The 25,434-nt window shown below is 35.0% G+C and overlaps 1 protein-coding gene across 4 annotated transcripts; it reads left to right on the top strand.

Moving 5' to 3' along the window:
• The first annotated feature begins 9,926 nt into the window (after positions 1-9,926).
• On the top strand, positions 9,927-19,986 carry LOC306860917 (zinc finger protein 217-like). Of its 4 annotated transcripts, none has more exons than XR_013783434.1 (7): positions 9,927-10,146; positions 13,560-15,236; positions 15,619-15,741; positions 15,874-17,214; positions 17,798-17,918; positions 18,075-19,008; positions 19,134-19,986. XR_013783434.1 is itself a non-coding variant. In XM_079402940.1 (6 exons), exons 2-5 carry the CDS (start codon positions 13,928-13,930, stop codon positions 17,905-17,907), a joined length of 2,883 nt encoding a protein of 960 aa, XP_079259066.1. In that variant the 5' UTR covers positions 9,927-10,146; positions 13,560-13,927; the 3' UTR covers positions 17,908-17,918; positions 17,992-19,986. The 4 variants fall into 4 exon arrangements, 2 of the variants coding, with proteins under 2 accessions (XP_079259066.1, XP_079259067.1); XR_013783435.1 differs by having other exon boundaries at positions 17,992-19,008; XM_079402940.1 differs by having other exon boundaries at positions 17,992-19,986.
• Positions 19,987-25,434: the final 5,448 nt, after the last annotated feature.

Here is a 25,434-nt window from a genome sequence, read left to right as displayed (position 1 = left end):
AAATATAATTTAACAGTTTGCCAGTCTTTTTTTTTTTTTCTCAGCAAGCCAAATACCCACACCCAACCAAAAACTGACCTACAAATAATTTAAATATTTTAAATAAATTGTTATAAATATATATTTTTTTGTTTATTATTATATACAAATATTTCTTTAAACATGTTTAAATATTAAATGTATATATTGTATAATATTAAATATTAATTGCTTTAAATATGTTTATTTAAGAATGAATAAATGGAAAATAAATATATTATTTATAAATCAATACAAACACATGACATAAATAAATAACAAAAACAGCAGAAAGTAATTTATATTAAATATAATTTATTTATAATTTAAACAATAGTTTAAACAATTAATATTAGTCATGATACAACCACTGCAAAAAAAATTAATAAAATAGCAAATTAGCATTAAAAATAATATTGCTATAAAAATAAAATAATTACAGTTAGAGTTTATATTATTATTATTATATATATATTTTTTTTTTTTACAATTTATTTGTCATTTAAACAATAGTTTAAACAATTAAAATCTAATAATATCACCACCGCAAAAACAATAAAGATAACTCTGCATTAAAAATAATATAGCTATAAAATAATAGAATTAGAGCTGGGTTTTATTTTATTTATTTTATCATATAATATACTATCAAATAATATATTGTTTATTCATTTAATTTTCTTTTTACTATTTATCTATCATTTAAACAAAATGTTTAAAATCTACGCTCGTGTCTTTATGGCATTCTCATCCCTTCTTCAATGTATTCACCGTTTTACAGGTGAAAAGTCTTTTAGACATCATTCATATCCTCTAAACGTTGTTTTTTTCTTTCTTTTTTCACATCCCTCATGTTTAGTATGAATCATAGCAAACCCAGCAGACAATAATAGTCTTCAATATATATGACAATCTTTGCATTAATGGGAGAAACACATTTGTTTGGGGCTAATTCCTGACAGCGAGCAGTGGAGGCAGAACAATGAAGTCAGCTGCTCCTGACACATCGAGACAAAACCAGGCTTCAGTAAACTTCACAATCCACTCAGAGCATCACACATGTGTGCCGTCTACTCAATACACATACACACACACACGTTGGTTTTTGTGGTTTATGGGGACTCTCCATAGGCGTAATGGTTTTTATACTGAACAAACTGTGTGTGCTATTGCCCTACACCAACCCTACACCTAAACTTAGCCTCACAGGAGACTTTGTGCATTTTTAGATTTTCAAAAAAACACCATTTAGTATGTTTTTTTAAGCCTTTTGAATTACGGGGACATAGGCAGTGTCCTCATAAACCACCTTCATATTGTAATACCTCCGTCATACCCATGTCATTATACAAATTTGTGTCCTCATAAACCACACACACACACACACACACACACAGACACACACACACACACACACACACACAATACACACTCTTAATGAACATATTCTGTTTGCTTAGCTGTGCTGTTATGTTAGCAGTCGTGGTGCAAAACTTGCTTTTTCTTTATATATATATATATATATATATATATATATATATTTTTTTTTTTTTTTATATATATATACAATATATACAAAATATACAGAAAATGCCTAATAAATATATATTTGCTAAAATATGTTTCTATAAATATATATTGGCTAAAATATGTTTCAAAATGTATTTATTTAAATATATTGTCAATTGATTTATTAATATTATTATTATTCAAAATAAAAATGAGACGTGTTGCTGAGTGAGAATATATATTTATATTATATATTTTTAGATATATTTTCTTTATTATTTCATTTTGGTGAATGTGAATTTTACATATATTTCAGTTAATGTTTATTTTATAAAGACAAAGCTTTTTATGGTTTTAGTTAACTATTTTATATATAATGTATAATTCTGGTGCATTTTAAGTGAATCACTCTTCTTACATCACTCTTTTTATTGGGGACATTTTTTGTAGCATTATCTAAAGTTGTTTATGTGTCACCTAATGAGTGAGTAGCTCTGTCTTTCTCCAAACGCTGTGATGATGCCTTCCGCCCTACTTTTCTCCATCACTATTGGCTGAGCGGCCATTTGGCTTGATATTATCCTCAGGGGAACAACACAACCCCCTCCCAGCTAACGCTCAGGACACTGCCATTCATTCCCACTGCAAAACTAGCTTATTAGCAAGTGCGACTATCAGGGAAACATGACAAACTTATCTACTTGGACTGGAGTTGTTTGTAAACTAGATAGTGTAGGATAAGTGCTGTGTGTTTGAATGAACTATCTGATGATCTCACTGATGATGAGCGCTCGCTGTCATTGATTCTGAACGACATCACAAACCCATGATGCAGATCTGCTCATGCATAACTCAGGAGACAACAATCAGATTGTAATAGTTTACTAAAACTAAAACCATAAAAAAACGTTTTTTACTTGAAATAAGCAATGACTGAAATACAAATAAATATTAGATTAACATATAAAAGTTTTAAAATATAAGAAACTTTACAATTTAAGTGAAATTATATGTATATAAACTATTTCAGCTTGCCAAAGCAACGTTTAATTTTAACTTGATATACTGAAATAATTAAAACTAAATAAACTATAAAACTAATAAATTAAAATTAATACAAATATAAACATTAAAAATTAAAAATACGTGACGAAAATGCTAAAACTTGAACTAAAATTAAAGTGAAAATATCAGCATAATATTTTATAATAATACTAAAATAGCATGAGAATTAAAAAACTAATCAAAACAAAACTTTTGTTACTTGAAAAAAAATGAAATGTAAACTTTAAATAAAAATATGAAATAATAAAAAACTAAAAAAGCTGGCAGAATTTCTAATATTTGTTTAGTTTAACTTGAAATACTAAAATACTGTTTTCTAAAACTAACTAGAATAAATTCAAATTCATTTTAAAACTATGTAGTCTACTATATTACATAAAAAAACAAAACACACAACAAAATTACAGCTTTAACTGAAAGGAAGGAACCTGCTGGAAGGATCATTAACGGGTCGTTATCCCTGTAAAGCTGCTTGGGAACAATCTACTCTGTATAAAGTGCTACAAATAAAGGTGAACTGACTAAAAATCAACATTAAAAAATATGTATCTTAACCAAAACTATATCAATGATTCTAAAATATGAATATAATATTGTGTGTGAAAACTTTTTAAGACCACAACTTCAGTCTCCCCTCAGTCTGGATCTCAAAAGGTCCTTTACAGGGTCTGATCACTGCAGCTCAGACATAATAATGTCGTTCCTGATTCCTGCTGCCCCCAAAGCCTTTGTGATGTCAGAACAATAGGAAGTGAGCGGGAGGCCTCTGAGTCACATGTGCTGCCTTTTATTAACATTCAACACTGGTGTGTGTGTGACACACACTCAGGATGCAGCAAGAATAACCCAGGTGCTATTAATATCTTCCCTTTACAAATGTAAACAGATAAATACAGTCATTTAAGTCATAAAATATGATTAATTCGATTAAGGAAGCATGCAGTGGATTCAAATGTTATCTTTATGTCAATATTTACGTCTGGTGAACATGCTCACAGGGAATATTGAAGGTATGTTGTAGAAATAGAGATGACATCTCTGTTAATATCTGCCCTCATGGTCTGTGTGACCACTATGACACAACGCTGAGATAATGTGAATCATTCTATATGAATCGGTCATTATCACCAAAATAAACCCTGACAAAGCTGACTAGCTTTTATAAGAGTACCTTTTCTCATAATAACCATCTGGCCGTACATTATCACACTTTTATTACATAGTAAAATAAATAAATTATATATATATAATTACATATATATAAATACAAGAGCTGATAAAATGTAAAAACTGTAACTTAAATGCAATGTAAGGTGCTTTGGATAAAAGTGTCTCCTAAATGCATAAAAAAATAAATAAATAAATATATATATATAATTTATTATAGTGTAATTTATTATTTTATATTATATAAACATTTATATAAAGTTTTATTATTTATTATAAAATAAATAAAAACAATATAGACACAATAATTCAATATTTAATTTTTTTAAACTAACATTTAAGTGAAAATATTTAAAAAAAAAACATAAAAATGAAATAAATATTAACCAAAACTATAACAGTATGTCAATGACACTAAAATTATACTGATAAAATAATTTGTGTGTGAATTTTGTCTTTTGAAATTTCAGCTAGTTAGCTAGTAAAATAACTAAAACTAAATATAATAAATACAAATATAAATAATGTAAAAATGGTTGCTTGACATTCAATATATATATATATATATATATATATATATATATATATATATACATATACATATACATATACATATACATACAGTATGCATATATATATGTATATATATATATATATATATATATATATATATATATGTATATATATATATCAAAAATATTCATTTTAATAACCAACCCCAAACTTTTGAACAGTAGTGAAAATATATACATAACAGTAATGCATTAATGTTGACTTTCAAACATAATGAGATATATATATACATATATATATATATATATATATATATATATATATATATATATATATATATATATATGAGCTGCTGTGCACTTGTTGCTTGTCAGATTATTGTCAGGATTATCATGCTTTAGATCACCAGGTCAGACATTATCTGAAGCTGAGCTACTGAACAATCTTTTTAAAAGGCCTGCTTTATAAACTTTCCTCCTTCATGCTGAGCTATACTTTCCATTATAGAAACCAGCAACTAGACTTAACGACTGGGTTCAAGACTTGGAATGACATCATTTAGTGTGTACTAAACATGTCATCAAAAGCACTTCTTGAGGTCTTTGGGCAGTTATTGAACAGAGACTGATGTGGATTTGTTGACTGTGTGGCCTGCTGACAGCTGTGAGCCGCAACTGAGAGCCTCTCTCTCAGAGAAATGATGGCGATAGAGCATCCGTCTGTAAGCCAGCATTCAGAGCACAGATGAATGGGAAGCACACAACACAGCACTGCCTGGACACTCTTCAATGCATTTACTGTAGCTACAAAAGAATGGGAGATTTGACTTTGGAAACTGAAAAGTAATAGTTCCTGCCAAAGAAATCCTTTAAGTCACTACAAAGGTTTGTATAATCAATGGCTCATTAGTGTGTGTGTGCGTGTATATACTGTATATATGTGTGTGTGTGTGTGTGTGTTTGTGTTTGTGTGTGTGTGTGTGTGTGTGCAATTTGGCCTATACATAATGTCATATATTTTTTATATATAATTTATATATACATTTATTTAAGTCATTTCAAATCATTTTTTTTATCTTGTGTAGTTGAAAATTGTTAAATATAAAAATAATTTTCAAATAGAATACAATAATAATTTCATACACTACTACTGCTACTACTACTACTAATATTATATATGATATAATATTATATATATGAGCATAACTGTATGTATATATATATATATATATATAAACTTAAGTTGTAATTTCGTCAATTATTTGGATGAGTTAAAGTAATGGAAACAAAATATCTATCTATCTATCTATCTATCTATCTATCTATCTATCTATCTATCTATCTATCTATCTATCTATCTATCTATCTATCTATCTATCTATCTATCTATCTATCTATCTATTGGTCTATCGGTCTATCTATCTATTGTTTTATCTATTATAATGATGATATTCTTCATGTAAAAAGAATAAGTCTATGTAACTACTATTACAGCATTTCTTCCTGTATTACATTGCGTATCAACATGTTTCCTTTATAGATTGAAACATCAAACCAATGAGGCTCTCTTTTAGTTCTCTGGGCAAAATAATAAAATAACATGGCATTTAAGTCCTCACACAAGAACAATGCGAAAGCAAAGGGCCTTGGGGAGATTCCCAAGAGCTGCATCTTCCTTTCCATGAGGGCTGGGTGTGGAAATGTGGGGGATGGGGACGCTGATGCTTCATTCACATGCATAATATCGAACTTAAAGACAAGAAGAGTTGAACTGGTGCAGAAGGACATCCAGCCATCCATATTAAATGTACAGAATCTGTATAGAAGTTGTTGCATTGACTTAAGTTGAAAGCACTTTTCATGACTTTTTTATGGCAACACAAATGTGTGAAGCTGACTTGTGTAGGTCTTTGTATTTTAGTAATTTCAATAACAAAGTTTCCCCAACTGAATGATTGCACAACTTAACAGTTGTGTGCTTTTCGCCTGAGGGTGTTTTAAGTACTTCTCGCTTCTGATGAAACATTACATCCAGACTACTCTCCTGTTCCAGTAACAATCAACATGGTTTCTGTGTCACAACAAATGCATGCTGTATTAGCATTAAGCATTAAGAGTCATAACAGTTCATATTCTGTATAGAACACAACTATAAATATCATTTCCTTGTATGATTGATTGTTCTACAAAACCTTTATATGTCAAAGTTCATGCAACACACAAGTTTTACTTGCTTATTTGAATACAGATGCATAATGGTGCTTTTCTTCCACATTTGCTTAAATAATGAGATCTTCAGTTTAGCATGCCTTTAATTCTGACTTTTAACTATTAAAGTAACAGTAACGAATCCTGATCTAGTCTTTATTTTCATGTGCTTTCTCTTCCCCTCCCCCCACCCTACATAAAGTGTGTGTGTGTGTGTGTGTAAGAGAGAGAGTTGAGGGAAGCAGTGTAGAGGACGTGCTAGGTATCTGGTCTCTCAAATAACAACCACATTTTCTGCAGTTTCATGCAGTTGCAGAACAGTGAATCAATGCTTATCTGTGTTTGTGAAAGAATAATAAATGGAATGGTTAAGGGAGGAGAGAAAGCAACTTTGTCCACTTCTATTCTGCACAGTAACTAAATGCAGAAACTAGGACTTTAAATGAGATGGGGCTTTTATGAACTGGAATAAGGTTACATGCTTGTTTGCCCTCATTTGGTACAAAAGGCTGCAGGATAAAGCAATGTATTTTGTTGTGCGTAATTTCCAGTCAAATTATGCCATTTTATGCATAGGCCTATTTAACAGTGAGTTTTAGAATGAATACAATACTTCCTTAGCAAAACAGAGTTCATTATTTTTACTGAAATTACTTAAAATGTCATTTCCACCACATCAAGGTGTATTATGGTGGAAATGACATTTTAAGTCATTTTTAAGACATTTTAAGTAATTAATGACTTTTGAACATTTAGGCTACAACATAAATCCGCGTCAAAGTGTGTTTTAAGAGAGTTTATTTTCTAAAATGAATTACCCATTGGTTTAAGTTGAAAACACTTATTAACTTATGTAAACTTTGAATTATTATGGTAGTTCGTGGTTTGAATATAAAATAAAGATGATTGTTTTTGTAACGTTTTGTAAACATATTTAGGCTACGTTATTATCGGTGTTGGGAAGGTTACTTTGGAAATGTAATAGGTTACAGATTACAAATTACTCTACTTAAAATGTAATAAGTAGTGTGACTTTTCAATTACTTTATTAAAGTAATGTAACTGATTACATTTAATTACTTTTCTAAATTTCTAATGTTTTCAACTGTTAATCATTTTCAAACATGTAAACCAGGCAGGGTTAACCTTACAGTACTCAATACTGATAACTGTCTGACTTTCAAAGTCCTTTATCACTTGAATTAAGATTATAATAGTTACATTTTAAAGGAGACATTGGATGCAAAATATCTTAATTTGCATATAAATGTGTCTTAGCAGTATGTAGACACAACCACCCTACAATGATAAGAAGTCACTCTTTTTTTTTTTTCTCACCCAAAAACCTAAACAGTCTCAATTATCAAGCCATTTTGATTTTGGAGTGAATAACCAGCGCTCTCTTCCACCTTCAGTACCACGACTGAGGTGCGACCCTTGGCCTTGAGTAAGACACCAAACCCCCAACTGCTCCCCGGGCGCCGCAGCAATATGGCTGCCCACTTCTCCGGGTGTGTGTTCACCGTGTGTGTGCTCACTGCTGTGTGTGTGCACTTGGATGAGCACAAATTCCAAGTATGGGTCACCATACTTGGCCACGAGTCACTTCACTTTCACTAAATTAATTTATGTCTGGCTGCACAAATCATTTTGCTCCAGACTGCTTTCTGAATAAGGGACAATTCAAGGCAGGTTTTGTTAAAAAGTTAAAACTCAAGGATGGATCAGTACTCATTGTTCATGATCCAGCTGCACCTCCATAAGAAATAAGTCTCACACTTTAATTTGTTTATGATTATTTGCGAATCGCCTTTGCTCTTCCACAGAAGAGAGGGGTGGGGTGAGCAGAGCTCATTAGCATGTAAAGAGATATGCAGCGAAACGAGTCCTGTTTTTGACAAGGTAAAAAAGGGTGTTGTTTTTCACGACCACTAGCTGAGACCATTTCGAGAAGACCCTAAAGAATCATACCAATTTGTGGAAAATGGGCATCCGATGTCCCCTATGAAGCACAGCCACCACAAAATCAGACTTACTTTAAAATCATGCTGAGGTTAAATACAGATTTAATAGTTTAATAGCTATGATACTGTTTATTGAAATCAAATCTTTGCATAGCTATGACAGGAAACACTGGACTGCATATACATAAACACATATAGGAAATATAAGAGTTATCGGATAAGCATGTTATAAACTTCTGAAACATTGGTGTTTCATATTTTAGAGCAGTCACTGCAATTTATGAAAGAAATCAGTTAAATGTGGGAGTATGTGTGAAAAAAATATGTAATCCTTAACATTTTCATAACTGTAATTTAATTACACATTTTTTTCTTAGAAACTGTAACTAATTACAGTTACTTTTAATTTGTAATCCGTTACATGTAACTAGCTACTCCTAGATACATACGGGTACCAGCTGCAGGTCGTGGTTTATGAAGGGACATTTTTTACAATGCGGGCTGAAAATTACTGTGTGTTAACTTCCTCCTCATTACTACTAACGGAAGCCATCCTGTGCATAACTCTCATACTCCAGATCAAAATGAGCAACCCGTAAAACCACTGTAACAATCTAGATGAAGGATAGTTGAGAGAGTCATGTGATCAGAGAACGCTGTGGGTGACGTGAACGATTCTTTTGAGCAGTTCATCGAGTGATTCTTTTACGTGAGGACGTTATTACGTCACCACGTGGTCCTCTGATGTCCCAGGCAGCTCTGGACTTTTTTTGTTTAATATATATATATATTTTTAGTTTAATGTTTACCAGAACACAATTCAGCTCATTTAAACAATTCATACCTATGCAGTCACATTTCACAACCCCACCAGAGTAACTTTTGTGTGTTTTAATAAAACCAAATTCGATACAACTGTCATAAACATAGCCTACTTCCAGGTCATTTTATTTTAAACACGTTTGCTATTTTGATATTGGTGTTTTTATTAAAGTTTTTGTTCATTACGAGTCGAACAAAGTAACAAAAGTAATACTTGAGAAGAGTTAAGTAACCGTTGGGATTGAGTCATAAGTGTTTTGATTCACTAACGAGTCGCTTGTTCATGGAATCAAACAATGCATTTGATTCACTAAAATGATTCATTTGATAATCACGCTACAGTTTGATTCAGTTTTTTTTCTTTATTCAGAGTTGACTTAGAGACGTATATGGAAACTATCTGTATTTAATATAAACTGTATTTATTTATTCTTAAGACATGCATTTATTACTTTGTTGTTGTTTACCCTGGCTGGTTGCATGTACTTTTATTCCCTCTCCCTTTTCTTTGCTTTGTTTTGTCTCTGTATGTGACTTACTGTTTAATAAAAAATTTTTAAAAAAGCGTATTTTTGATTCTCCGGTTTCGCGAACCAGTTCAAATGATTCACTGCAAAGATTCGACTCAACTGTGCGTTAACGAATCGGACAGTCATCCACGGGAGCGCGCCCTCTCTCTCTCTCTGAACGCAACAGCTGCATAGTGAGTGATTTGCAAACATTGAAAGCAAGGCATTTCGTCCGGCTAACAATTGGCTAACTCAGCTAATCAGATTTCCAGAAAGAAAGAAGCTACCAAACTAACACCCCTTAGATATTAATAGTTACTATAGCGATTGTTGGCACACAATACGAATACCTGACGAAGTCTGAACATAATGGTAGGTAACGTTATGGAGGGTGAGTTCCTTATTTTCAATATCACTCATCGCTAGCGTGTCGTTAGCCGAATTTCTATTATCAGCACGAGCACAGGTTGATCTAACCTCACCAAAGTTAACAAACTGAGACACAAGCTTTAGTTGAACACCGATACTCAGTTATATGAAACGAAATAGAAGAGGATGATAAAGTTGGTGTGTTTTTTTGTTATGCAGGAACTGCATTAAGATCTTTTGATGTTCTTCCTTAACTTGAAAGGGGAAAGAATAGAAAACAGCTTGACTAAAGTTTCAACCATCCCCCAAAACAAAGTTTTTGTTAATATATCAGCCCTTTTATTTCACACAATAATAGCTTTTGATACAGCTATTGCCAAACAAGTTATTCTAAAACTACAAAGAAGGCACTTTTGTGTAAGTCTGGTCTGGTTCGTCATAATTATGATTTATTTTATTCTTTTTGGTTGAATATCTATTCCGGTTTGTTTTTATTGTTTCTTTCATCCAACTATATTGATGGTTTTAAGATAAGTTAAATAACTTCTATTTGACTATATAGTGATCTCGTTGTTCTGTAGTAAAAACAGCTTAACTGTATTTAGGGAGGAGTTTTGTATCACGCTCCAAAAACAAAGCAAAAAAAAAAAAAAAAAGCTAAAGAGGACATGCAGGTATATTGGCGAGGCATGTAGTAAAATAACTACTAAAGCTGCTGATCAAGTTACAATGATCACGTGTCAGGAAATTACAGCCACATTAAAGACACGCTTCCACACACGAGGCGTTATTATCTATATGAACCATGATTTTGTTTATAAGGCGCGTCGTTTGCATAGTTTCTGGTATGTTTTTGAAAAACCGATGCTTTTAAACGATGCATTATAACGTCAAGAACCGTCGTTTTAATTAACAACCATCTCTCCACTTGTGCTCGACCACAGTTGTGCCCAGAAGTAGTATTGTTTGAATACCCTGTTTCACACACACACACACACGTGTGTATATATATATATATATATATATATATATATATATATATATATATACATGCATATATATCTATGTGTCTGTTTATATATATATATATATATATATATATATATATATATATATATATATATATATATATAGACACATATATATATAGACATATATATATATATATATATGTATGTGTAATATAGACACATCATATATAATATAGACTTCATGCATATGTTTTATTAAATTTTGAGCATTTTCTGATATTACTGAGTGGCGAGTGTGTTTTTCTGAAGTTATAATAACCTGTTTTTCACTTATTTGCATGAGCCGTCCGCTCCATTTATTGTTCTGTAAGACAATTACTACAAGTGTAACTGACACTGTCTCTTTTTAAGAACTTCTTTTGAGAAATTTGGAGGTTTGGGGGCCAACAAACATGCTATTCTTATGAACAGGTTGCATGGCAAAGCCCAAACAAAAGAGTAAGACAAACACCAGCTGGTCTCTAGCTGTTTCTTCAGCATGTCAAATAACCATGTTTTAGGCTATTATAATGACTCGAGCATAGCTGGGGCCATTAAATTTATAATTTTTGTACTATTATAATAGAACGTTTCTGCATTTGAAAGTAAATGGCTTTGCTCAGGATTACTTTGTTATTTCTATCTGAAGGACTTTGAGAAGCAAATTGTTGAAATCAACATGGCAAGGCCTGTCATTAGAGTATGTCTGCATAATGTAAAATAATTCACAGATTGTTTCTGTTTCACTTGCTTTTTTAACAGTGATTATTCTGTAGATTTCCTTTTCAGCCTCCGTTTCTCTTTTCATCTTCAGCCTCTTTCTCTTTTTTTTTTAGTGCCTTACATTAGCAAAGCCTATTTTTGTGTTGCGTTTCCCTAAAAGTGAGTTTAACTAGTTGTGTGTATGTAGGGAATAGCGGGAGATTGTTTACATTTCATGATTGATTCTTTTTATCTTATGTATTTAAGGCATTACTTTGTAGTGTAGAATAAGCACTTGTGTGTGTGCAGTTTAGAACTGATTGGCAAGATGCCTGCAACTTCGCATTTAGGCTTGAATAAGAGTGGCGTGTGTTCATCTCGGGTGTTATATAATATCCTAAGACAAAGATAAATGTGGTTCCTCATATTTATTGGCTTGTTTCAGCATGGAAGAAAGGCTAAAAGGTTGCAGAACAATGCTGTGACCCCACCTTAGACCTCATGAGTGAGGTTTCACAGATATTGTGAAGGACACCGCTGTAGATAGGCATACGACTCTGGCTTCCTGTTGCCTCACAGTAATGCATCTAAAGAACGGCATTTCGTCAGTTTTGTCCCTGAAAAATTTTCTAAAAATCTGAAATTGGGTTTTCCCAACTTGTGTAAATGTACATACAGAACAGTTGATGTCAGATCTATGTGTAATTTATTAAATCTCAGACAATGCTTTTCTTTTTTTGTAACATACATATTCACTGAAATTATACTTTCAGTAGGCACTTGGGCACTGTGTGTGTGTGTGTGTGTATATATATATATATATATATATATATATATATATATATATATATATATATATATATATATATATATATATATATATATATATATATATATATATATATATATATATATATATATATATATATATATATATATATATATATAGTGAAATAAAAAGTGAAATAAAAAAGTTGATTAAAAACTGTGAAGAATAAAGAAATGGAGATTTTTTTTTTGCAGCATATAAAACATACAAGTTACAGCATCCCTTATAAACTTATATCTCTTTTAACCTTAAATCTTATTAAAACATGTCTTGGTCATGGTGCAGCGACATTCCCAGTGGAATAACTTAGCAAAGACGACTTTTCTCAAGGGCACAATTATTATAGAATAACTCAGTACTCTCAACAACCCTTTAGCTGCTGGTTTATTCCCAATTCAGATACTTTGGGGTCACAACCTTTGAATGTTAGCCCCAGATCTTTAACCACAAGGTTACTATTGTGTTTTACACAGTCTGTCACCTTAAATAATTATATATATCTGCTAACAACAAAATGTTGAATGCTTGCCTCTATTTTAGAAACGAGTTTAGATTATTGCTTGCTCTGTATTTAATCCACTTTTGATAAGCTACATTTGCTGCAACTGCTGCAGTGCAGTTAACAACTTTTCTTTTGTCTCCAGTATACTTTAGAAACTTAAGCAAAACATCAAACTTAGAGCCCTGTGTGGTTGCTAATCTTTTTTTAACGATCCATGTGACAATGTTTCAACTTAAGTAACAGTTCAAAAGAGATGAGCACTTGTTTTCTCTTCCCCATTAATTTAATCATCTGTATTTGTAAGTGTAGTCCTGAGTTGATTACATTTCGCAGAACTGGCCACACCTGACTTTGTCTTTTTCTTTCATTTCAGGTTTTGCCTGTCAGGACAATTCCTCTGTGTGAATCACAAGAAATCAACTGATCAAGTTTATGCCCCATTACCTGGCAGTGACTGGCAAGCCTCGACTGCTTCTCTTGTACAGGATGGGTCATATGGGTTTACTGAAACACTTAGCATGCGCGCTGTGCTGAAATTTAAAAAGTCTCTTTGGATAATTTGGCAAGTTCTATGGAAGTGTTGAGAGTTATTTTGTATTGTGTAAGCTAATGAATGTACTTCATAAGTATTTCAAATGAATGACACTTTTCACATGTCTCATAACATTCAACATATTGTTTCATATAAGCTTTCAACTGAAACTAAAAAAGAAAGAAATACCCAAGTAAATTCCTGCTGACATGCCTACCCACCCATTGATCCCGTATGTGGAAAGTCCTGATGGACTAGGTCATGACATTCTCAGCCACAGCAGTGCAAGCATGCCTGGTACTGGATCTAGCATGACGCCCCACGCCAGCGTGGTGGAAAAACTAGACACGCTGGCAGAAAGTAGTCTACCTCTAGACTGCATGTTTTGTGAGGAGACTTTCCTGCATCAGGAAGACCTGGGACCACACCTTCTTTCCCAGCATCCCACAACATTCCACGCTCCCGCAGTGTTGCGTGTAGAAGCAGAATTCCTAACTCCCAGCGAAAGGGCTCGTTCTAAGACCTGCCCAGCTGTGGAAAAGAATGAAGAGCTCTGTTGCGTTGTGTGCGGCCAGGCCGTTGCAGATGTGACCGAGCTGGAAACGCACATGCGGAAACACAAGGACTCTTTCACGTACTGCTGCGGCCTCTGTGGACGTCGTTTCAAAGAGCCGTGGTTCCTAAAGAACCACATGAGAACCCATGGTGGAAAGGCTAAAAACAAAAACCAGGACCTGGAGATCCCAGCCACTGTTAATGACGTCATCCAAGACCAACCCCCATCACCTGTGGTCACGTCGTACAAAATGTGCATGGTATGTGGCTTCTTCTTCCTAAACAAGGAAGTTCTGGCTGAGCACAGCAAGGTCCACAATCGTGAACTGGAAGTGGATGAGAACGTCTCCTCCGATAGCCAACCTGCTGAGGAGGTTCCTGTATCTCAGAAAGCTTTTTTGCAGACCCTACAGTTGCATCCTTCGGGTGCGAGAGAAGAAGCTGAACGGAGTCATTCATCTGGTCGCTGGATATCCCAACTTGATCCTTTCAACACCTACCAGGCTTGGCAGTTGGCCACCAGGGGCAAGATCGCAGCAGGTCCGAACTTGGCCAAGGAGCTCAATGCCGACTCCAACTCTGACAACGAGGACTCTGGTTCTGAAAAAGAGGAACTAGGGGCCATTTGGGCTTCTGGTGGTGGAGATAAACCCAGGCGAGGCCTACGAAGTGAACTCAAGCCTAGCGAGACTCCTTCCCCATCACCTGAGCAAAAAGGTCTGATTCGTAAAGACAAGCCAACAAATTGCGAAGAGTGCGGCAAGATCTTCCGCACGTACCATCAGTTGGTCCTCCATTCTAGAATCCACAAGAAGGAAAGAGGGGGAGCAGAGAGTCCCACCACACCTGTAGACGGGAGGGCCCAAAGCGTAGGCTCTTGTAGTAGTTCATCTCTCGACCGAGCCGAGGAGTACTCGGAGGATGGCTCCGAAGAGGGAGTGCCAGTTGATGCCTTTAATCCAGGTATTATTACCCAAGTGCTTGGTATTGTTTTCAATATTTTATTAGTTCTTAATTACTCTGTAAAACAACTTACCATCATCTGTCAGAAGTTCATCCACAGAGTGCTCAAGATTGACGTAATCTTTTCGAATTATGTACACCATAATTACCCAGAAATGCACACTCTTTACTACAGAAAAAGCTACTTCTGTTTCAAGGGTTCAATTGCAGAACTTGGGTGCAGACCTTAGGGCTCCCTCTGCTGGTCAAAGAAAACTCATGCATAATTGACATTCCGACATTCAGAAGGACATTCTGTAGTGCAACTTGCAGTTTTAAATTTCTGTTCTGGAATTCCATGTGTCATTTAAGGCTAAACCTAAACATGTCACTTTTCCTACAGAAAAAATTGAGGAAGGATCGGGAAAAATGAAGCTGAAAATTCTTGCTCCAAGAAAATGCAGTTACTGTGGCAAGACTTTCCGTTCGAACTATTACCTCAATATTCATCTCAGGACACATACTGGTTAGTTCTTTGTTGTATTGGGTCTAATTTTGCCTTGCTTTCTGTCCCTAATGGCTTGTATTCAAGGATGAATGTAGTGTGGCTATTTTTTTGTCTTATGTAAACATTGATGTCTCTCTTGTCATTTCACAGGTGAAAAACCATATAAATGTGAATACTGTGACTATGCCGCAGCACAGAAAACGTCTTTGAGGTACCATCTAGACAGACGTCACAAGGACAAACCTTTCACGGAAATCCCGAACATTCCTGCAACACCGTCTGCTAGAAATATCATCAAGGCCATTGAACCTCCCAAGAATGTAGATGTCAAAAAAGCCTTAAAACCAGCCAAACAGTGGCTTGCTCCTAAACCTCTGCCTGCCAGTGTTAAACATGAACCAGGCATGAGCCAAGCCATTATTAACAGCAGAAATCCTTCCATTCAAGTCGAGCAAGAGTATGTTGGTGCTCCCGTCGCAGCTCCTTACACCCCTGTGGGTGAGGTCAACAAAAAATACCCGTTACCGGTAAACCCGAAGATGGAGGAGAAGGAGGCTACCGAAGCACCTTTGAATTTGTCTCTCAAAGTGCCACTTCCTGTATCTGCTACCTCAGTACCCAGAAACCTGTTACCAACTAACACATGTACCTCTTGCTCCTATGAAACCCTTTACCCTGAGGTTCTCGTGATGCATAAAAAGCTCATCCACAAGGAGAAGTTGGATGTCAAGAAGAATGGATATAGGGGACCTCAGAAACAGAAACGGTACACTGGTTGCCCACCGGCTCTTGAGGGCAAAGATGTCACTCCTTTGCCCCACATCAACAGGAAGTATCCCCGTCGGACCAAATCCCCACTGCGGCAACCGGAAAAACTTGGGGAGAAGCTTCCGAAACAGCCTCCGATGTCTAAGATTGCTCCTGCGAAGGAGCGCTGGAGAGATCAGCATCAGGAGGGCCAACGGGGAAGGGAATCTGATGCAACCAGCTCGCTTTCTAGAATCTCAGAGCAAGAATCTAGCAGAAAACTAAATGTGCCATTGGTAATCGATCGAGAGTTGTCCAAGCAGGGGCATGGCCTGGATCATGAGATGAATCAGAGGGCAAGCTTTGGCAAAAATGGAATGGTTTGGCCCACAGATCCAGCTAGACTTTGCCTCTCTGACCGTTTCCGAAACTTGCCGCAAACGGATATCGGCGAACCCTCTAGCAAGAGACACAAGTCCTTTGAGCCTCTACATACTGCATCTGGACGGCTCGGAGAGGATTTCAACCGGATCATGCCCTCCGGCAGAAGTGCGAAAACCTTGTTGCAGGTGAACTCGCCCTTGGCTTCGGTTAAGGTGACTCCCACACCGTCTCCCAGCAGCATGCACGCTGATTGGAATGTCATCAACCTGCTCCGCAACTACACGCCTAACAACCTGGCCTCGCTCTATCACCCCGCTGCTGCAGGCTCCAGCCATGCTGTCATGGCCTCACCTGTCACTGGTGAGTATTTACAACATGTTTGTCAGCAATTGGTCATTGGGTAAAATAAATAGCTTTTAAATACTTGAATGTTAGCATGAAGAATTTTATTTCCATTTGATTTCAAAATATAATACTTTACTGGCATATATAGGCAAATCTCTCAAACTGTGTATCAATCCCATTATTAAAAAACATTTTCTCTCTCTCTCTCTATATTATTTATTTATAGCTGTAAAGAGTTTTTTTTTTTTTTGGTAATTGGGTTGGAATGTGATGCACACACGTACATTAATGTAATTTCAATAAAAAATAATTGTTCACAAAAAGTATAATATTATATTAATTTAGTAAATATGTAAAAATATTGTATAAATATATACAATAGTTTGCATATAATTAATTCAAATATTTAGTTTTGTTGTATTGTGACATGTATCATGTCAGTTTTTCATTATCATACCCTCATTTTTCATTATTAATGAAAAAGTGTCGACACTACGTTTTTTTTTTAATGAACGGCACATTGCATATATATATTAGTTGTTTAGTGAGATGTCCTGGAATCATAACTGAATACTACCCCATATGTTCCTCTTTTTAGGGAGCAGGTCCTTGATCTTCCCTCACTACCCCACTAGTATGACTCAGAGGAGAATCCAAACCAGCCCTCTGAGTAACGAACGCTGTGGACCTTCAGATAAGAACTCTTAGGCCTGTCCAGGGTAAATGTCTTCAAATGTTTTTGCTCTCATTTCACAGGTTTATGTAGCTAATCGCACTGTTTCTCCTCCGCAGCTTCAAAATGCGCCGATAAAATGGTGGGATCCTCAGTTGGGGGGGAAAGTTTAACCGATTTGATGTTGCTCACTGTTCTTCAGACACTACCACTGAAGGGTTTGACGTGTTGGAAGGATGTACTGTGTGGATACCGGCCTCGGGCTCTGCTCTAGCCTTGGCTGCAAGGCAGAACGAACTTGGACTGCAGCCTTGAACAGTGTTGTTTTGATTCAATTTGCATTCCATTATGGCAATAGATTCATCTGTGGTGCACTTAACACGAAGCTGAACGTCAGACGCACTCCGTGCATGACAGTTGACTTGTGAATCTGTTGTGGGTCGGTGGTTTATTATGACGGCCTAAATACTAATCAAACCACAAGCCCAGCAAGTGCCTCCATTACGTTTTATTAAAAGCCTCAATGCATGAGTGGACGGCACTGACCGAATAAACAAAGAGGGCCGCTGTATTTTTTGCTTCCCTCTAATCGTGTCTGTATTGTTAATGTTTAACATCTCTTTTGCAGGTCAACTTTATGCTATGCACAGAACGGGATAATTTCCGAATTAGAAACCTTCTCATTTGTATAAAAACTAGCTGCTGTTACCGTCTCGGATGCGAGACTTCTGAAGCAATGGTGACGTACTGTGTACTGTTGTGTAGGTACGTTTAAAAGTAAAGTAAAATAAGTAAATGCAGGGACTGCGTGGAACCTCTTTCACTGTGACAAAGACATTCAATGGGATCCTCAGGATTGATGAGAAACATAACTGTGATTTTGCGCCTCCACTGCTGAGCAGTTTCTGCCAAATGTGTGGTGAGCATTTTTGATGTGATTGTTACGTTTTCTTACACCAGAATGGTTTTGTTATTGTCTTTTTTTTTTTTTTTTTTTCTTAATCAAGTGTATATTTATTTTCAGGCGAGTGTGTTGCTTTATTAGTTTGTATGTGGAACGGTGGCTAAAGCTCGTCATGGTTTACTGTCTGTTCAGTATACTAACTCTGAAAATGTTTGGAGAGTTAACTTATTTTGTAATATATATAAGGGGCTTTCATGAGCTGAAGCAAATACATCAAATTTTCATTGATAATAAACTTGAAGCGTTTTATTTTTTCCATTTGCTTTGCACCACAATGATGAATCGCCCCTTATTTAGTTTTTTTGTGAGTCGTAGATCAGTTAGGCTGAGTGATAATGGATTTCTCTTCGAATTTGGTCAGAAACCAATGCTGCTTCATGCTAAATGCAGGTTCGATCTGGTTTTTGTCCTCGCTCCCGCTCAGTATTTTGACTCTTAAACGCACCGAATTGGATTTGTGTAGGTAGTTTGGTTTAGGATGTAGTGGCCACGATGTGTTAATTTGTTTGTAGTTGTGCTTTTTTTTTTTTTTTTTTTTTTTTTTCTTTCTCTCTAGGGACTATCTGTTTGCATTTAATTTTTCTTTTGCACTTTCACTAATGACTTTTTCCCTTTAGAGTTCCTTTCTTGTGGTCAGGTTGTGCAAAAATTATGAAGCCAAGATGCTTTATCTCCCTGCTCTTCTCGTCCAGTGTTTCATGAATGATGCTTGTTTTTGCTCTTTAACACAACGTGTCATTTTCCAATCTTGTAACCCACCTTGTTATTAAGCCAGGTGTATTCCAGGGCTCAAGCCCTTTCTAGAGGCAGAATAAAGCAGTTGTGCAAACTGAAGAAATGTCAGGTTGTCTGATTTTCATTTTCATTCTGTGGAAGGTGAGTATTATTTTGTCTTTGATCTTGATTGTGGATGTTTATGTAATTAAACTTATGTCATATGCTTAATTTGCGCTCATAATTAGGCACACTATAGTATCGACAAACTGCTAGTGAAATGGTAGTCTTTATGAAGTTCTAATGAAGATTGAGACCAATGAAGCTTTTTACGAGCATCTATTTGTGTGTAGCTTTCATGATGTTTAGACCTCCCTTGACGTTTATAGGAGTATTTGCTTATTTTAATTTCTGAGGTAAATATTTGATCACCCCCAAAATAAAATAAAAAATGATAACACTTTACAGTAAACTCTCATTTGTTAACATGCGTTAATTAACATCAAGTAATAATGAGCTATACATTTTGAGGCATTGTTGGTTAATAACATTTTATTTTTGTTAGTTCACAGTGCATTAACTTTTGAATAATGTATTAGTAAATGTTGTGATTAAGTTTGATAAAGGCTGTTAGTTCATGTTAACTAATGGAATCTTTTTGTAAAGTATTACATATTAGAATTTCTATATGCATATTATATATCATTTGTAATGCAACAAAGTATACTATATTGTTTATTTCAAATGGTTTGGCCTTGCATATGCAAGTATTCAAATTTTTCGTAGACCTATTCTACAGCTGAATCTCTATTTCTGAGTCGATTTTCAGCAAATCCATCTGGGATCAAAAGCATTTTTTCAGGTCAAGAACCAGGCAGAACAGGGACTTGTCCTAGTCTTAAAAGTTAGAATCAATTTTTTTCCCCCTTTAAGACTTGATGGGAAAAAAAATAGATGACTAGTTTTTCAGACTAAACTAAGTTAATCATAACATTTTAAAGTCCGTAACAAGAAGGTAGAATGCTGTAAATCAGGGGTGTCAAACCTGGGATTCCTGGAGGGCCACAGCCCTGCAGAGTTTAGCTCCAACCCTAATTAAACACCTGATCCAGCTAATCAAGTCCTTCAGGCTCAGTTGAAAACTAGATGTTTTGTGTGTTGGAGCAGGGTTGGAGCTAAACTCTGCAGGACTGCGGCCCTCCAGGAACTGAGTTTGACACCCCTGCTCTAAATTGAATAAAAAAAGCAAGGCTAATTACTGCTTGGTTAATTATTAGCTGTTCGAACTAGCTCTTAAGTCACAGTCTTAACACAGTGGCTATGTTTATGCAACTGTGGTTACACATTGTAGATATAAGAATCATATATTTATAGCCAATGATAAGAAGCTTTGAACGAATGCTTTTGTAACCAGTGTTGAGAAAAGTTACTTTTAAAAGTAATGCACTACAATATTGCTTTACTCCCTTAAAAAAAGGTACATTTTATGGAAAGTATTACATTTTGCCACTTTTTCTCATCTGGCCTGGCTGGCTTGCTTGTTTTCAATATTATGAAAGAAAGAAAATAAAAACACTGTTTATCCAAAGTTATTTTTGATCATTAGTATTATTGAATTGGATCATTGAAGGAAGGTCAGTAGCAAAGACACTGTATGGGATTAAATACATAAATGATTTTGTGTTAACATTTAATTATTGCAAGTTCGTGTAATGTTAGTTTCACTGTTTGTATTAATTTGGTGGAGCACTGAGTCTGTTTTTGTGCAGGTGAGGTGAGTAAATGCATGTACACACAGTACGCATCATGTTCATACAGAGCACACACTGCCTCTGCACTTCCTCACGATTTCTCTCAACACCAGAGCTGTCAGTCAAGACAGGAAAACAATGTAACTGGTGTTACTTGTTTGAAAAAGTAACTGATATTTTCTTCCTATAATGAACATCTAATAACCTTAATATTGCCAGGGTTCCTATTATTGTTGCTATAAATATTTCAGATTGTGAGGTCAAATATGGCCTGGAATTGTTCTTTATGCTTATTTTGGATTATTTGACTAGTATGTGGAGCAAACAGAAAATGTGACTTCACTAGCAGCACTCTAGAGGGCAGTGTGTACCAACATGTGAACAGCTGCCAGTGAAACCATGTGCTTTTGCTTCATCTGAGACCGGGACACAATGAACTCTTCACACAAAGACATATTAGGCCTTATACAGATCAAATAATCATTCACCGTTTTGGATATAAGATGACCACATTGCATCTCTGCAGGTTTATCAGACAGCCGTGCGTTAATAATCATTCGTTTGCTTTGTTCATCTGCTAATCCTGGCCTGCTTGAAGTCTGTCAACAGCAAATTACAAAGGACGGTATCCAGCACATTAAACAGAGTTGTTCACCCCCTCCTTTTCTTTCTGACTACAGCACATCTGCTTGCTGTCTGCTCCCCAGGGCCAGCGCTGTGTAATCTATTGCATTAGCTCACATTAGTGCATATCGCCCATGGGTCTCGATAATCACAAACGCAAAATGAGCATTTCACTTAGTATCACCCTCACATGCCCCTCAAAGAGAGGCCAGCGCAAGCATCTGGAAGGAAGTACAACCTCGGCTCGTGACACGCTTCCTGTTTTGCCTAAATCCCTCAAGTCCGATCCGAAGAGCAGTTTTCCGCCTCTTGAGGGTTTGATGTCAGGGCTGTAGCGCACGGAGCCCCTCGCTGTGTTTATTTGATGCTGCTGGTCTATGGCGATCAGTAAACGTCTGGATCGAGCCTCATTACTGCTTGTGAAAGTTGGAAAGTGCATGGGCTTCTTATAAATCATCGTGATAAGGGACTTTAGCGGTGCTGAGCTTGTTTGGAGTAAGGAAAATGTTTTTTCAAGGCAAACATGACCACAGATTTGGAAGGAGCCCATACTTGCTCCAATCTTCAGTGTCGTATTTCACCCCCAAAATCGAAAGAAATTATATTTTGCATGAAGAAAATGAAAACGTTTAATTAACAGGTTTTGTATTGTGACTTTATTTTAAAATTTCCTTCAAAATTTGCTCCAGATTGTCCCATGTAGGCCTACCATTTCTTTCCTCAATTCTTCCCTTTTATGCTATAAATTCTAATGTTCTTAACTGTAATGCAAAAAATATATATTTTAAGATACAATTTTAAGTATTCATTAGTGTTAGTTAATAGGAATATTTTTAGTTATGCTAATATACCTTTTTTTAATGAAACCAAAAAATCTGTGTCAGACAGGATTATTTTAATTATTACATTTAATTATTATAAGCATTACATTTAAAAAGAATTGAATAGATATTTACTTAATTTTTTATTAAACAAGTTTATGCAAAAAAAAATCATAATGGTCCAAAAACAATGATGTATTATTAATATTATTATGCACACACTAAAATTGGTGTAGAAACAATTTTCACTCAGAAATTGCTAGTAAATTTGACAAAGAAATTACAGAGAATCAGCAAATATTATATAGAAAAACTGAAATAGTATTTTCTTTTAAAACATGCTCCAACAATGTTTTATTTACAACTTCAAAAATAGTTTGCAATGCTATTCTATTCACTGTCATGTTTCTCACCCATGATTAATTTATTTCACAATCAAAAGTGTCCAATAATTAGTAAGTTAAAGTGAGTAGTACTGAAGTACCCTTTAAAAAGGGACTAATATATTCATTTTAGGGATTTTAAAAGTCAAGTCAATATTATTTGTATAGCGCTTTTAACAACGCAAATTGTTTTCAAAGCAGCTTTACATCGGCTTGATATAAAGCTGGGTGGCTTTGTCAGCTTTACAGTATTTAGACGGGGAAAAAGTTTGTCGAAATAGTGTCATTCTCCTCTGGCCAGACAAAATCAGCACTTTAAATCTAGGCTAAAGCACAATCAGATTGTGCTAAGGACTCATCTGGTTCCTGTGGTCTTGTCCCGATGGCCGTCTTGGATACAGGGTCTTCACTGGGGATCAGTCTCTGGGGCTCATCTAGGTGTCCTGGCTGTAGAGGTCATCTCTAGGTGCTGATCCACCATCTGATCTGGATACAGTCTGGATCTGGGTGGCTTTTTTTTTTCTCAGAGTGCATGAGTTGTACTACGATAACAACAACCGCAGTTTATTTATGTGCAAAACTTTTGTGAAAAAGCTTGCTGCTCCTTTAAATGTTCTCTTAACTAGCATTTTATAATGCACACATGCAATGCAGAGCAACTATTACAGCTCGTGCCGTCATCCCCTGCTGTTACAGCACAATAGTTAATTCCTGTTTTCGTCCTGCCTTGTTTTCTGTGAAGGTGTGGGCCCCTTTGTGCCCGGGGTCACACCCTGCAGAAGAGACGTTTATTTCCACTGGGCTCTGCTTTATTCACCGCAGGAGGTGTTGCTTTTGCTGACATAGGGATCTGGCACGCAGCGCGCCGGGCCCCACGCAATGCTGTGTGCAGCAGGTAATGTGCAGAAGAACAATACTCAGATGTTAATTAGAGTTATGTGCAACATGGGGCCACATGCAGTTACCCTATTGCTTGTCGTAGTATTTGCGAGAGCTTTTGTGACAAAAGCAAAGCTGGCGATATTCCCCGTGGACGAGTAGTATAAGGCGACTGTATACATATTTTATTAGTGCCGTTTTCCCCTGTCAGGCAAATTATTTGTTCGCCATGAAAATGTTTGACTGTCTGCTTCGGCTTATTTTAAGAACAATGTTTTGATTAATTAATCATAGCAACTTTAGTAGTGTGTATTTGAATCAGTATATAGTCACTTATGTTTTAACTGTTGTTGTTTGCTGTGATGCTTATATTCACGTTTCATGGCTTAGTGCACAATTCAGATCCAAAATGTTCTTTCATGCAAATGTTGCATCCAGTTGTCTGTGAACGGATTTTATTTTTGTAGACTTTGATGCAGATCAGTGAGTGTTTTACATGAGTAACACTGAAGCATGTATGTATGTGTCTATATATATATATATATATATAGGTGTTTTGTTTTACTACTTTGGCATAATTACAATTTTGGTGCTTTTTAAAAGAAATGTTCATCAAGGCTGCATTTTTTTGATCATAAATGCAGCAAAAACAGTAATATTGTCAAATATTATTTAAATTTTAAATAACTATTTTCTATGTGAATATCTTGTAAAATGTAATTTATTCTTTTGATCAAAGCTGAATTTTCAGCATAATAACTCCAGTCTTCAGTGTCACATGATCCTTCAGAAATCATTCTAATATGCTGATTTGCTGCTCAAGAAACATTTATAATTATTATCAATGTTTATAATGCTTGATATTTTTATGGAAATGCCATACACTGACATTCCAAAAAATTAAATAAATAATAATACTTTTTTGAAAATCAAAAGTGGCAGTACAGACATTATTAATAAAACATATATATTTTTTAAACTGTTCTTTTAGAACTTTTTTTTATCAAATAATGTATTTTTCCACAAAAATATTACTCTGCAACACTGATTTTTCAGTTATTACCAATAATAATTGCTAATAATTTAGCAGTAAATTAGCACATTAGTATGATTTCTAAAGGATTGTGACTAAAGACTGGAGTAATGATGCTGAAAATTCAGCTTTGTATCACAGAAATAAAATACATTTCACGATATATTCAAATGGAAAACAGTTATTTGAAATTGTAATAATATTGTAATATATATATATATATATATATATATATTTTTTTTTTTCAATCAAATATTAAAATAATAGTTATAAATTATGCTGTATGAGATATTCACACAAACTGTATTTGAATTTCCAAAAATGCTGTAAATCAAAACATTATTTATACTATTTAGTCAGCACTAGATACAAAACTCCAAACCAAATAGTGAT

The sequence above is a fragment of the Barbus barbus genome (genome assembly GCF_936440315.1).
Source record: "Barbus barbus genome assembly, chromosome: 41".
NCBI lineage: Eukaryota > Metazoa > Chordata > Actinopteri > Cypriniformes > Cyprinidae > Barbus > Barbus barbus.
This window is presented reverse-complemented; position numbering and strand designations above follow the sequence as displayed.

Excerpts from the sequence above, each read along its gene's own strand:
- LOC306860917 (XM_079402940.1), top strand. The coding sequence starts at position 13,928 with ATGCCTACCCACCCATTGATCCCGTATGTGGAAAGTCCTGATGGACTA. Across the intron at positions 15,742-15,873 it reads TCATCTCAGGACACATACTG|GTGAAAAACCATATAAATGT; the intron begins GTTAGTTCTTTG and ends GTCATTTCACAG. Across the intron at positions 17,215-17,797 it reads CATGGCCTCACCTGTCACTG|GGAGCAGGTCCTTGATCTTC; the intron begins GTGAGTATTTAC and ends TCCTCTTTTTAG.